The 14,121-nt window shown below is 38.1% G+C and overlaps 2 protein-coding genes across 2 annotated transcripts in view; one reads left to right on the forward strand and one right to left on the reverse strand.

The window, feature by feature from the left end:
* The window catches only part of INSYN2B (inhibitory synaptic factor family member 2B), a 30,035-nt gene extending 17,313 nt beyond the window's left edge, over nt 1-12,722 (forward strand). The window contains exons 2-4 of the mRNA XM_014308809.2: nt 2,684-4,808; nt 7,491-7,565; nt 10,938-12,722. Of these exons, the coding sequence (XP_014164284.1) occupies nt 3,442-4,808; nt 7,491-7,565; nt 10,938-11,124 (1,629 nt within the window). The 5' untranslated portion in view covers nt 2,684-3,441 and the 3' untranslated portion in view covers nt 11,125-12,722. The remainder of the gene's footprint in view (nt 1-2,683; nt 4,809-7,490; nt 7,566-10,937) is intronic.
* The window catches only part of DOCK2 (dedicator of cytokinesis 2), a 179,510-nt gene that overhangs the window by 98,608 nt on the left and 66,781 nt on the right, over nt 1-14,121 (reverse strand). The gene's annotated exons all lie outside the window — the stretch shown is intronic.

The following is a 14,121-nucleotide window of genomic DNA, read 5'->3' on the forward strand; positions in this document are numbered from 1 at the left end:
AAGGTTCTGTTCAAACATTTAGTTTCAAGAAATATTGTTTTTAAAACATGCATAAGGGAAAACCAAAATTCTAAAATACATGTAACACTTTTACTATAAGAAAAATATTTATTTTTTGAATCAATTTGTCAAACGAAAAGTTAAGGTATCCAACGTCAGTTGAGTTTGAAAACTATGTGAAATAAGTAACTTTTGCCACAACCTGCAGAAAACCCCCAGAACCACCACACTCACATATCTGCACTCTTCCAAAATCCCCACTGTCTGTTGCTGCAAGGTTTTTCACTCCATGCAATTCCTGTAATCTCCATTTATCCTTACCACTGCACTTCTCTACCCACAGCTTCAGCCATTAAACTGAAATATGAACCAAAAAATATGTTTGACTCTGTTGAAGAAACTGGGAAGGCAGAGGCAGGAAAGATGGAAGAAAAATTATCTAGAAAAATATCTATGTCTTGTCAAACTTCCTCTGCCTGGCAGTCTGATTAAGCTGTGTGTGCATTTCTGAGAACTCAGACCCACAATCCCCAGACTGGAAAAGCAGTTTTATTGCTGTTTGAGGGGGCAGGCTTTGCACTGAGTGTTTTTTAGGGGGTTCACTGGTTACACCCTGGGATGCAATTTTAGTGGAGCAAGGATAAGTTTACACTGCAGAGGAACTACCGCCACTAAGAATTGTGTGTGCAAAGCATGCAGAGACCTTAAAAGTCAAGATTTCCTTTCACAGTACCAGCCAAGCCAAACAGAAAAAAAAAAAGTAACATCAGTCGGATTCATGTACTCAAAACACTGAAAAGAGAAGCATGAAATATGCACATTTAAAAATAACATCCATCACCTCATGGGGCACTTCTCCAACAGGGGATGGAGGGACTGGAAAAACCCAGGGAGTTCATGGAGCAGAGCAGCCAAGGAACAAGGGAGAGGCTGCAGAGCTGGAGCCATGGAACATTAAACCCCAGTAAATTTCTTCTACTAAAACTGTTAGTATTACTACCAGACATTAATTTAAAACTGGATTAATCTTTTCTTTATGAGTGAAATAAGTTGAATTAATACATTGAAAGCACTTCTATGAAATGGATCTGTAGGATTTTTCGTACTTCATTCAATGTCAAATAACGAGCAAAACAAGAACTTTAAATTGCTGTGTCAGGAAAGAATAACAAATTAGATGCTGGGCAAGGGAAAATGTTATTTAAACTTAGTAATTGGCAATTTTGAACTGATTTGTTAACTCAAGAACAGACACCTATAACTCATTGAAATTCACCAGTCTGAGTTTTCAATCCAAATATTTGAACATTCCTAGCTATATATTTTTTTCCTTTCAGCTTGTTTTAATATAAACAACAGCACCAAAATGTTCATTACAATTCATAGTAAACCCAGAGTATTGGATGACAAGGTAGCTAAAAATCAACAGAGTTAAAATAGCAATTTTCAAATTAAGAATGCAGGAATGTAGCTCAAATGCTTCTACAGCCCAAGGAGAGCTCTCATAAAACCCTTAAGGGCTTTTTACTTTTATTTAAAACACAAAGGATTAGCTTTCTAAAGCTTCTTTCGGAATTTAATTGGGCAAGTATAACTTTTAAAGTAGTCCATCTGCCTGGAGCACAGCAGCTGTGATGGGGAGAATGCTGCTGCAATATTTGGATAAATTTTCAAACAGAACCATTAAAAGTCTCTGGTAATTAGTGGGTGAAATGAGAACTCAGAACTTGGCACTGGAATACTGTTTGCAGAAACTGTTGGACTTGTTTACTGTGATTCTTGTTTCCAGTGCACAATCAGCACAGAGATTCCCATGACTTCATGAATATCACAAAAGTAAAATTTGGTATTAATGCACATATTTATTTTCTCAATATCTTATGTGACATTTCTCTCTGTAGTGAAATAATCCAACACTCGTTTTCTTCTAAAACTTTGTAATAGAGTAATATCTCATTATTACTTTGCTTAAATTATATTACAGAGCCTAAATTTTACATGATGCTGCATAACAGTTTGCTGTATTCTGTAACAAGATCTTTCCCACTGCACCCATCTCCTCAATTCTTGTAAATTAAATATGGTAAAATCTGTGCAATCCTTAAATAAAAGGTTCTGAGCTAATGGAAGTAGTAAGGCTAATGAAATGACCAGTGAATTAACAGGGAACAGGATTAATAGTAAACTACCACTGTACTGGGAATTTAGCTGCAATCTTGTACTCAAATCTGAACACTTGAAAATAATAACTTTAAAAACAAACAAACAAAAAAACCCCCAAAAACAACAACAAAAAAATTGACTTTTGTTCAAACCGCAACTTTCCTCCAAATTTAGAACTCACATTTGTATTGCTTAGTTTTGGATATTTCATCCATAACAGGATTTAATGGCAATTTTCAAATCTAACTTCTTAAGCTTTAAGATCTGCATTTGGGACCAGATTTGGGCTTATGATATTTTGCATCTATTCTATATAAATATATATATCCATTTTTTGAGCATTGTATTTCATATGGAAAAAACTTAAGCCACTTACAAATTGTAAACCATTTTTCAGTTTCTGTATCTCATTGCCAAAGTTATAGAAGCAGAGATGATGCAAAGTGCCTAGGAGACAGCAGCAGGAAATCACACCATTTGCCACTGTGCTCAGCTACAGCTCTTGTCTTTTTATTTTCAGGAAACACTTTCTGCTCTTCTGCTTTTTCTGGATATTCAGCCTGGACCTCTGTCCTGTTTACAGAGCTGAGGCAACCCCTTGGACATGATCTGCCTTGTGTTTGCAAGAATGGCAGGAACAACTACACATCAGTAACTTTTCTCTGAATCCCTCTGGATGCTGTATTTTGCCCTGGTCATAAGTGGTGACATTTTCCTTACCTCTTTGGGAAGATTAGTTTCAACAGGACATTAAAAAGATGGCTGAGGAAGAAAAACTATCCCTAAAGAAAGCAATTCAGTTTGGTATTAATGGATATATTCCATCAGTACAACTATGCATCAGAAATGAAAATGCCCCCAGAAGTTATTATGCTTGTTTAGACAACATGCAAATAAAACACATGTGACTGGTCCATCAGAAAAAAAAAGAGCTGGATCCCTAATGGAGAGCTGCTGTCAAATGAGAACCTCCAGGAAAGCCATAGACTCAACTTTACCTTTAAATTAGTTCACTGAAACAGCCTGTTGCAATTTTGTAATACAAAGACCATGTTAGCTGCAGGTAAAAGGATTTCTGCGTTCCCAAGCTACAAAAAAATCTTTCCTTAAATTTTATATTTATCTTAGTTTTGGTCTAATCAGCAATTAAATTTGAAAGAGGATCCCTAAAGAGAACATGCCAGTTGAAAATATGCATAATAACAAGGAGAAGAATGCTAAGCTTCAGGAGTAAGAAGTTAATTTGTATCTTAGGAACAATATTAACATACAGGTCAAATGTCAAATGAAATGGGTCGTAAAGAAACACGTTACTTACAGACTTTAAATTGTGATTCAATGGCCCAGCAAAACATGAAAATGAGACCAGTGCTCCTGAAAAGGAACAGTCTGGACTCAGCAGATTTTCTGAGGCACCCCCAGCACCGCAGGACCAAATCCCAGCAGGTGCGCTTCAAGGATGATGGTGTCAGCACCAAGGCAGAGCTGGAGGCTAATCCTGCCCCACACACAGCACTCACTACTGGCAAAACAGAAATATTTAGGGATCACAATTTTTTGCTAACTCAGTCTCCAACTTTTCCAAGGGCTCACAAGGGGCTTCGGAATATTGCCATACAAACTTCTCCCAGCCTCAGGAAACACTTCCCTGTTTTTAAAAGGAAAAAGCTGACAGTAAGCAAATCACTGACAGAAATGCCAGCAGAGCCTGCAAACTCTATCCAGGTAAATGGCAACATTTGTGAACCAGACATTCTGTCCTCAGAGCTCTGCTACTTGAGGATAAGTCATCACTTGGAGGATGGATGCAGGAACAGTGAGGTGGGCTTGGGTCAGAGATCATCAAAAGCACAAAGCAATGGACCGAGGTACTCGGGGGATTTCTCAGAATCAGACAAGACAACTGCGTCCACACAGGTGCCTGAATACATTCATGTGAGTTTCCCACAAGACAGAAACGTTCCCCTGGATGCACCAGACACAACCACAGCTTCAAGTAATTCACTGCATCCTTCTACTGTCATCAACAGCCACGAAAGTCATGAAAACAGCACACTGTCATCTGATTCTGACAGAGCAGAGCCTTGCCTGAGCAACTCTGGGAACTGCAGTGAATGTACCCCCCCCTCTGCTGCTCCTGAAGAGCAGAAAAGTGATTCTGAGCTGCCTGCAGCCAGCAGAGATGCCAGCAGTAAGGAAGCTACTCCACTGTCACCCCCATCAAACCACAGCTCATCTCCTTGTTTCCTCAGAGAGTGTCACCAGGCAGGAGAGCACAAGCCAGGTTCCAGCTGTGTGACAATCCCAAGTGATGATCACCCACCAGTGTCAGTGCCCAGCAGCAATGCATCAAATCCATGTAACACTGAAATCCAGAACAGTTCCACCCAGTCAGATGTTTCCCAGTGTAACAGCTGTGCAGGAGGATTTCACACAAAGTCTTATCCGCCAAGGAATGAAGTAAACCCGCAAAGCAACAAAGAGATTAATGAAATCAATCAAATTCACTTGGCACATGGAGAACTCTGTGCCCTACAAGGCAGGCTGCAGTCTGTAGAGGAATCTTTGCAGTCCAACCAGGAGAAGATTAAAGTCCTTTTGAATGTAATCCAAGACCTGGAAAAATCCAGAGCCCTCAGTGAAGGGTATGGCTCATTTTTAATATTAGTCATTCATCAGAAGTGTAAAGTAGATGTTAGCATTCTTTTAACCTTTGCTGCTGAAAAACACAGCTCTTCTGATATTTAAAGATGAGTTTGCAAAAATGTATCTTACACCCTTTTTGTGATGTTTAGGCCTCAGCAGAGAAGAAAGTCCCTTTATAGCTTGGCTTTAGCTGACACTGCCGTTACAGAATCCAGTGCAAGACCCAGCTTAATAACTCCCTTTTTTATTTAGATTTAGGGTGTTCAAAGCATGGAAAGGTCAGACACACAAGGAGTGCCAGACTGAGAGCTAAGGACAGAGCACGTGAAGGCTGTCAGCAAGAACTCACTTCAAACTCTCAGGTTTCAGAGTGCTCCCTTCTCACCCCCATAACAATGTAAAAACCCTGTATTTATCGTCACTATGGTGACACAGACTGTGCCAAGGCTACAAGCAGTATTCATGCATTATTATGCATTATAAATAATAATAATACCATAAATGCAACTAACATCTAAAGACAGGACAAAGTTAAAATAGAATTTTAAATATTTTTATGCTCAAAACAGGTTTCAGAATATCCTAGTAAAGCTTCCCAAGCTATCAAAAGCATCTCTTTTAGTAATTGCATCTAGGACACACTTTAAAGTTCTGTTTTGTTATAAAGTAGCATATCCTTCAAACAACTTATCTTTGAAAAACTCAGAAACAAATCAAGGGAATAGAGGTTCCATTTCATTTTTTAAAGAAAAAAGAACATGAAGAGATTATGCTACCATAAATTTAGTCTTTAGCACAGGCATCTCATGCATGTAGATAAATCACTTATGCATGCAAAACTGCCCTCTTAATTCTATAATTAGATCCTGTGTATCAGCTGGATTTACTGATCACAAAAATGACCAGATCACGTAATACTCCACATTTCCACAAACTGTGCGGACACCACAAGAAGGAGGCTGCACTGAGGGTTTTGTGCAGGTGCAGCTGCAGAAAGAGCCCAGAGCACAATACTGCTGTGCTCACACCACATCCCTGTGCACATGCCCTGTGCATCAGGGCTCTGCCCCTGGTCCCATGTGGGCAGAGCTCTCAGGATAGAACTAACAGAGGCCACAGCTTTATATACTCCAATTTTCTTACACCTTCTGAAGGCGAAAAAAAAAAAAAAAAAATCTATTTTGTAGATTTTTTTCTTTTCCTAAGTATTTTCGCTTGGAATTGAAGTTCACTTGTATTTCTGTTGAATAACATTCTAACTCACAATTCAAATAAGAATTTACACTCATTAAAAAATTTAGAACTATATCTATCAGATTAGTATTTGGTTTTAATTCATACATATTACCTTTTTTATCTGGAAACATTAACTGGTAATGGCCATCTGGCTGTTAGCATGAAAATACTTTCCTTAGCTTCCACTGTGCTCACATAAATTCCTGTTCTATCTAACATTTTCTCCATACAATTCAGCTCTTCCCTCAGTGTTACATACCCTCTCTCTGAGGCTTGTTCCATATGATTTTCTAGCACCAAATTTGTGACAGCCAAACACAAGAGACAAAATCCACATAGACAGACTAACAGCAAAAATGCAAAAAAATATTTACAACACTCCAAACCAAAACTTCAGGTAAGAGGCAAGATTGGAGGCAGGCATCCAAGTATGTCTCAGGCCTCAGCAGTCATTTCTCTGTTATAATCTTCATCCAGACACCACCTGACTGTGTTTCCACAGAAAGGGACAGAAAAGAATAGCCACTCCTTCTCCCCTGCATACAGCTCTCTAGGGGAGAACCTGAATTTCAATTATGTTTGTGAATGAGCCCATAGCAAAGACTAATTTGCAGTGAAGCACAGTCAGATTATCCAGCAATATTTATAATCCATTTCTGTTCAGTTACCACGTGGTTGAAAAGAAAAAAAATGTCAAATATTTGGAAGCATCTCTCTGAGATTCAAAGAGAAGCTTCAATCCACCTTGGTAGATTCACCTCACAGTGACACTGAATATTCCAAGCAATTTCATTGATAGCACAGCAACACACATGAAGAGCTCCCATTTCTCCCAAAACAATCAGAAAATATTTTGGGACCAACTCCCCTAATTCAAATAAAATTGGTTAAATATAAGTGTTACACTTTCTTCAGATGTAATGAGTCACCAATCTCAACCTGTTTCTAATGCAGGTCTCTCCATCATAAAAATCTTTCAGCTCTAGTTGGTCTTAAGCATGAAAACTCACTTTTCTTGTTTCCTCAACATTACAAATTTGTAACTTGCCAGCAGTAAAAATCTGACTTGGTTATACTCAAATAAGAAACATGAAAAGGGAAGACTGGAAAGCATAAGGACAGAGATCAGGCTGATTCAGCAAATTGCATGGGTTTTCAAACACATGAAAGTGTGTTAGAAGCAGTCTCATGTCTAAGTGTTTTCATAACAAGTATTCATACCAGAACCAACAACCAGATCTCTTAACAGCATGAGGTGGGAGAGGTCAGGACAAGGCTCACAGGGTTTGGTGTGTTTAAAGAAACCTTCCAGCTTAGAATTTGGTACTAGAATTTTTAGTTGAACTAACAGAAGTGGCGAACAGAATGGCTTTTGTTCATAAAGACCTCAGAGCTCTGTTATTGTGTCTGTAACTCCGCATCTCATGAACTGCTGTCTGTTCCAGGAGGAACTTCTACCACACTGGGCAGGACCTCAACAACTGCAGCACCTGCCAGAACACGGCGTGCATCATCTACAGGTACCCTGCTCCCCCCCAGCTGCACAAAACACTGCTTTGCTCACACCTGTCAAATGTCTCAACTGTTTTTAAGAACCAGTTTTTTAAAAAAGACTAAAAGTGGTCTGTATGAGGTGTTTGGTTTGTTCCTCAAGTAGAAAACAATTCACAGTGGTGGTAGCTGAAAGCAAAGGGGGACTGGACATGGGAGAATTCAAACAGAAATTTCCCTCTAAAGTTTCACAGTGTTATTACTGGCATGCTTTGAAGGCCTGTGATGCCATTTCTGATGCTGGAATTCCTCTGTGTGGTATATTTTCAGAACTAGGGTTTCTGTAATAATTTTAGATCTTGGAAAAGCTAAACTCTCAGTTCTCTGAATGCCAGTGGGCTACAGCTACAGTTCGTGTTAACCTGCAAAACAAACCCAAAATTCCCACATTTTCACCTCAGCTGTTATTAATATCAGAGAGTGCAATATGATTGTAGGCTACTTCAGATTTAAAGTGCAGTTTATGCTAAGCTCTTATGGCCAGAAAGATTTCAGGGCCGTGTTCTGGGAGCTGCACATGTTTCAAACGCTGTGTCTGTACAAACACACTCTAAGAGCCTTCAGCTGTCCAGACATCAACCCTAAAGCCAGCAGGTACAAAGTCTTGCTTGTGCTGCACATGTACCTTGTCCACTCAGCAAGGGAATTTATAAAGACATTATCCAGTCTCTGCAAGCTCAGTTTCAAGGCAGAAACCCCACAGCTTGGGTTACTTGATTACATTTACAAAAATAGAGTAAGAGAATTTCTCCTTGAGGCTGAAAGTTTTTCCTTCATTTCAAAGAACATGGCAGACCATTATCTTCAACAGTTTGTAATCACTATAACTTTAATTTTTTTAACGGAAATAATTAATAGAAAATACTTACATGGAAGTGTTTTTCACACTGCACGTTCTGCATGAACCAAATTTAGTGAAGAGCTTAATGAACTAGACACAGCACTGGAACCTATTGTTCAACATGCAACTCAGTCCCACACTGATGTCCTAAACCTCTGGTAATGAAATTTCCAAGTAATTAACATGTCACAAATTAAACACCACAACTCCTCTGAGACAAAGCTGTAGGTCTTCTTCACAGCCCCCTGGATACCCTGGGAAGTTATATGACCTATCCAAGAGCACAGACTGTATCCAGGAAAAAAGAAAAAAAGAGATTTCCTTCACTTGATCATGGTCTCTGAACAAACAATCTCTGTGTATTTTATGGGCTAGACATGAACAGGTCACTCCCCAGAATTTATATACAGAACACCTTGCCTTCTCTCTTTGCAAAAACACCCTGTGTTTCTAAGTTTACATGGTTTCAGTGCAGGATGGATCTTGAACAACAAGCACCATCATTCAAAGGAAAGAACAGAGGAAGTAAAAAAAAACTCAGGGGTCTTTTTGATTTACCAGGTAGTTTGCAACAGTAATGGTGCCTGGAGGCTCACACTGCAATGATTAATAGAACATGTGCAGAACACAGGTGATCTAAAAAGTTCCTACTTTTAAGAGACAAAGAGGAAACAGTAAGGAAACAATAGTTTTTGATTTACAGAGGTGTTCCACAGGATGTGGTTATGAAAGAAGCATTCTGAGTGACTAATATTTGAAGTTCATTAGCCAATATTCTGAAAGAAGCAATTGTCAGTGTTTGCTCCAGACAAACACGTGCAGTTCCTGTGTTTTATGTGGCCTGAAATGTCCATGCAAGTATTTTCCCCTAAGACAGCATCACAGCTGTGATTAAAATCAAGTGTTTTACCTTGCCCCCAGTTTTCCTGTTCTTAAACAGCCTCGCTCCTCAGTGCTGCAAGCCCTGCACATGCAGAGTGCTGGGTTGCTGTCACTGAACCATCTTTATCACACAATCCCTGACTCAGACAATGCATGAATCTCACAGAAATCCCCCTGTGGATTACACTGATCACTAAAGTCATAAAGAGCTTTTCAGCCTAACAGTGACTGTAAATTTGGCTTTATTAACTACCCAGCAGGGATTCCAGGCTTGAGATTTTCCATCCAGGTCGTGTAATAGAAATGTTTGTATTGTAATAAGCAAATGCAAGTAGCAACCCAAGCCAGTTATCATGGGCAGTATTAAATGAAGACTGAATTGACCTCTTGCCTCTGGAGATGATATCTCCAACATTAAATTAAAAACTCTAAAGAAGGGTGGAGAAAAGGCACATGAGCAGATGCTATCCTTACATGTTCTATAAACCCAACATTTCATTCTCCAGCACCTGTGATCTGTGAATATTGAAAGATATTAAGTTACAGTTTTCATAATAAGCTGATAAAATGCAAGAGGCACTGATTTTATATCACTTCTTTCTGCTTTTTTTTATATTTATTATGCATTGCTTCTTGTTCAAGAAATCCTTCTACTCTTTTCTAAATGAAAATTATCCCCCTGCTTTCTTTTTACCCATTGAGTGATATTATTTCATGAAAACCCCAAGACACATGAATTAAGGGAAAAAATCTTCTAGTTAATTTCAACATACTATTTAATGTTGCTTATGTATTTTATATAAAAATACAATTTAAAGTTGTTACTAACTTTACAGATTTTTTCTGATCTGTGCCAAAATCAGCTTCAGGGCCTTGAAGTGCCATCCCAACCCCTTAAATAATGCTCTTTTCCTCCCATCATGGCAAATACAACCTTTCCACTCTGCCCTAAAGCCTTCACAGCAGACACAGCTCACTCTCCTGCCCAGAAGAGATGATTGAAACAAGGAAAATGCACACAATACTGCTTAAACCCTGTCCACACTAGCACTTTTGAACCTTACATTTATTTCAATGCACTCATCTGCTCTTATCTAATTAACATCTTGGCTCTTGTTTGACATCAATAATAATTAGGGTTTTCAAGTGAGGAAATGAGTTCTACTTTCCTCTTAACTAACACCACTTATCTCAAAGACTTACATACTGTTTAATTTCATACGTTTTTGTTCCTAGCCTTTGTCCTAGTGGGAGACATTCACATTTAACAAAGTTAAGCATGTGAGAGCTTTTAATTACAAGCACATGACTGCTAGATTATGGGATCAAAATCTGACCTTTGAATGAAATGTATTGAAAGGGCATCCTGGTACATTTTCATTTTTGTCCCATTGCTTTGGGCACAAGGTTGAATTCTTAACTCACTTAAAGGAACATTTTTCACTCAAAGAAAAAAAAAGAGGGGAACTTATTTTAAAAGGAACAACCCCTTAACCCCTTGTGTTTACCCCAGGCTGAATAACACCAATTATTCTGATGAGGGAAGCAGCCTTTGACATGTTCTTTGAAGGGGGAATTTCTCACTTACTAGCATAGGTCTCTAATTTTTTTTCCGTAGTGTAGAATATGACTTCAGACAACAAGAAGGAAGATTTCATCAGATTTTGAAAACACTGGACAATGCAGAGCAAAATGCAGCTTCAGCTTCACCTCAGAAGCCACCACCTGATCCTCCAGCTCCCGAGAAAAAGGAGTTAAGGAGAAAGACAAAAAAGGTGAAAAGAAAATGCTTCTGGTGGATTTGACTTCCTCATGCATCCTTTTACATTTCAAAAGACACTAAAACAGAAAGAGCTTGAGAGCACACACCTGAAAATGTGCTATTATGAAATCACAAAGGTTAAGAATGGTTAATTAGAGTATCTGAAAAATCAAAATAATTGAATTTAATTAAATTATCTCACTGAACAAAGGTGCATGAAGATACTATTTTCAAGAAAAGAAATGGATTCTTTGAAAAGGAAGTTCTCTTTTTTTTCCAAGGACACTTTCATATGCTTTGTAAAGACCTTTTTTTCAACTTTCCAAAAATAACAAGGTTCAAATCTCTACTTTAAAAAGCAATGGTAGACAAAGCTAAGCATGTCAGCCAGCCTTTATTTCCCATTTATAAGTAACATTGACTAAAAGTAAAAATGTTCATCAAGCTTTGAACAAACCACATTATCAAGAACAAATTCAGGGAAACCTAAATTGTTCAAACAAATCTCTCCTCAAAGGAGACAATTATAATTGTTTCACATCCCCACTGAAATATTTTTGTTGCTGTCATCTAATATTAAACAGCAAACAAAAGAATTTCAGGTTAAGTTTTAAGTCTATACTTTTCTCTGTTTGTTATAAAAAGCCACCATTTAGAAGTCATTTAATGGACTTCTCTGAAAAGAACTGGGGAGTTGTAAAACCAGAGAATGTCCCAGTAACTCTTGTCTTAAACCCCTGCTCAAGCAAGGTCCAGTTCAGTGAATTTGAGTTCTGAGTATCTCCAAGGATAAGAATCCTCAGTTCTTGGGGAAGGCTCTTCCAGGTTTTCCTAACACCTGATCTGAATTTCCTGCATTCTGATTGCGCCCATTACATCTTGTTTTGTCCAAGCACACCTGCAAGAAGAGCTACATGGATCATGAGACCTCTCTCCTACATCTTCACCACTAAAAGACTGAACAAACCCAATCTTCATTGCCTCTCATCTCCCATGCTGCAGCCACAGCCATCCTGGTGGTGTGACTTGATGTCTTTCATACACCTGGAAGCCTAAAACTGGACATGATCCCTCAGATGTCATCACCCAATTGCTGGAAAAAGAGGAATTACTGAATTACTGAATCATTTGCCGCCTTAATCCATTTAAGACCTGTATTGCTGTACCAAAATATCCTGAGATTTTTTTTTTGCCTTAAGATGTAAATTAATATATGATAAAAAAATGGAACATAAAAATAATATTTAGTGAACTGATCTGTATTGCACAAAAAATATATATATATATGCTGAAAAGATTTTATCAAATGTCAATGCAGCTACTTCTTTCCTCCAAAAACACTCAAGGTACCATTAGCACAGGGTGTGCCAATGGAACCCAATCTATGATTGGTGATCCCATTATTTTACTCATGAAAACATGGTCACCTTTCATATGGGGGCAGGGGGGAGAAGGTTTTCCAAAGTAAGTTGAGTGGAATGTACTGCAGACCTTTTCTTAGAAGTGGCCCTGGTTCAGGGTATTCATAGATTAATCCCTGCATCTTATTTTTCTAAGTAATCCTGTATTAATTGTGCAATGTTAGTTTTAAATGTCTGTACACTTTTTGTACACTTCTGTGTTCCTTGAATTCCTAGGGTTAATTACACATTTGAAAATACATTAAAAAGAATTTTGCACAGAAGAATTTTGTCTGGAGGAACTAATTTCTTTATAAAAAGAATCTTTAAGAAGAAAATTTGCACTATGCCATGGCTTAATTTATCAAAATTCTGAAGGATTGACACTAAAAAACCATTTTCATGTTAATTTCAGTTAGTACAGAAATGACAGGAACAAAACTGTTGTTGTTTTAGAGGCTTTTCAGAAGGAAATTATTTTTTTACTAATGTCTTTAGATGCTTTTAGTGAGACAGAAAAGCTCTTCAATAATAGGTTTTGGCTATAAAAGAGGTAAGAATTAAATGACTCCATCAGAACACATCACTGTGTTACACTCAAGCTCTGCTTGTGCTGCTGTGCCAACAACATTCCTTCATTGCTTTAGTATTTATAATTGATGCAGTGAAGGATTTATTAGTGTATAAATTATTCTTGTGCATTAAAATAATACTTTAAGACCAATATCCCCTGTGGTAAAGTATAATAATAAGCAACACCAAGAGCTCTAACACAAGTAAAACCAGCAAGATTTTTTTTTCTGTATTGAACCTAATTTTACTAATTTATGATACAAAAGCCATCATTTTGCCTTTGTTTTTGTTGACAAGCACAAAAAGTGCTCGTTTCAAGCTATCTGATTTTGGGTTTGCCTACATAAGGCATACGATGCTTTCAATTTATTTTCAAAGGATCCAGATCATTTAATTTAAACAAACCACACCCCTTTGGTTCACCACATAGCACCAATCAATTCCTGGGGTCAGGAGAACCATGCAAAACAGAAACACTCTTTTTAGTTTAACAAAGTCCAACCAAAGGTGGTTACAAGTAAGGCTCTAAGTCTTCTGACCTGAAGAAACATCAATACTCATAAAAATCTGAAATACACTGATTTAAGTGCTAAATCTGAAATACTCTGATTTAAGTGCTTACAGGTTTCATATTTTAACGTCTGAGCTTGATGGGATTCAGAACCATAATCAATCTTTAATCCTTAACCTCCCAGTCACAATTAGCTTTTGTTTTCCAGTTTCCTGAGTTGGTGGTTTCTGATTTCTCTCAGTCAGTAAAGTCTGGACCATGCAGGTGTGGATGTGAAATTCTGTTTGTGACCTGTGCCCCTAGGGCAGCAGGAAACTCAGGAGGTTTCCAGGCCAGCCAAGCCTCAGCCCTGCAGGAACATCCACTTCTCTCTCAGCCTTCCTCTGCCCAGAGTTTTCAAACTCATCCCCTCAAGGCATCTGTTTTCTGGACAGAAATATGGAATTTTAGTGCTTTCTTGCAGGGAGGTTTTAGCCCCAGCCATCCCCACAGTGCTTGACACTCAAAGTTTTCTACAATCAAACACGAGAGAGAACATTGGAACAAAAGGTTTTTG

Source organism: Geospiza fortis, unplaced genomic scaffold (genome assembly GCF_000277835.1).
Source record: "Geospiza fortis unplaced genomic scaffold, GeoFor_1.0 scaffold413, whole genome shotgun sequence".
NCBI classification, from domain to species: Eukaryota; Metazoa; Chordata; class Aves; order Passeriformes; family Thraupidae; genus Geospiza; species Geospiza fortis.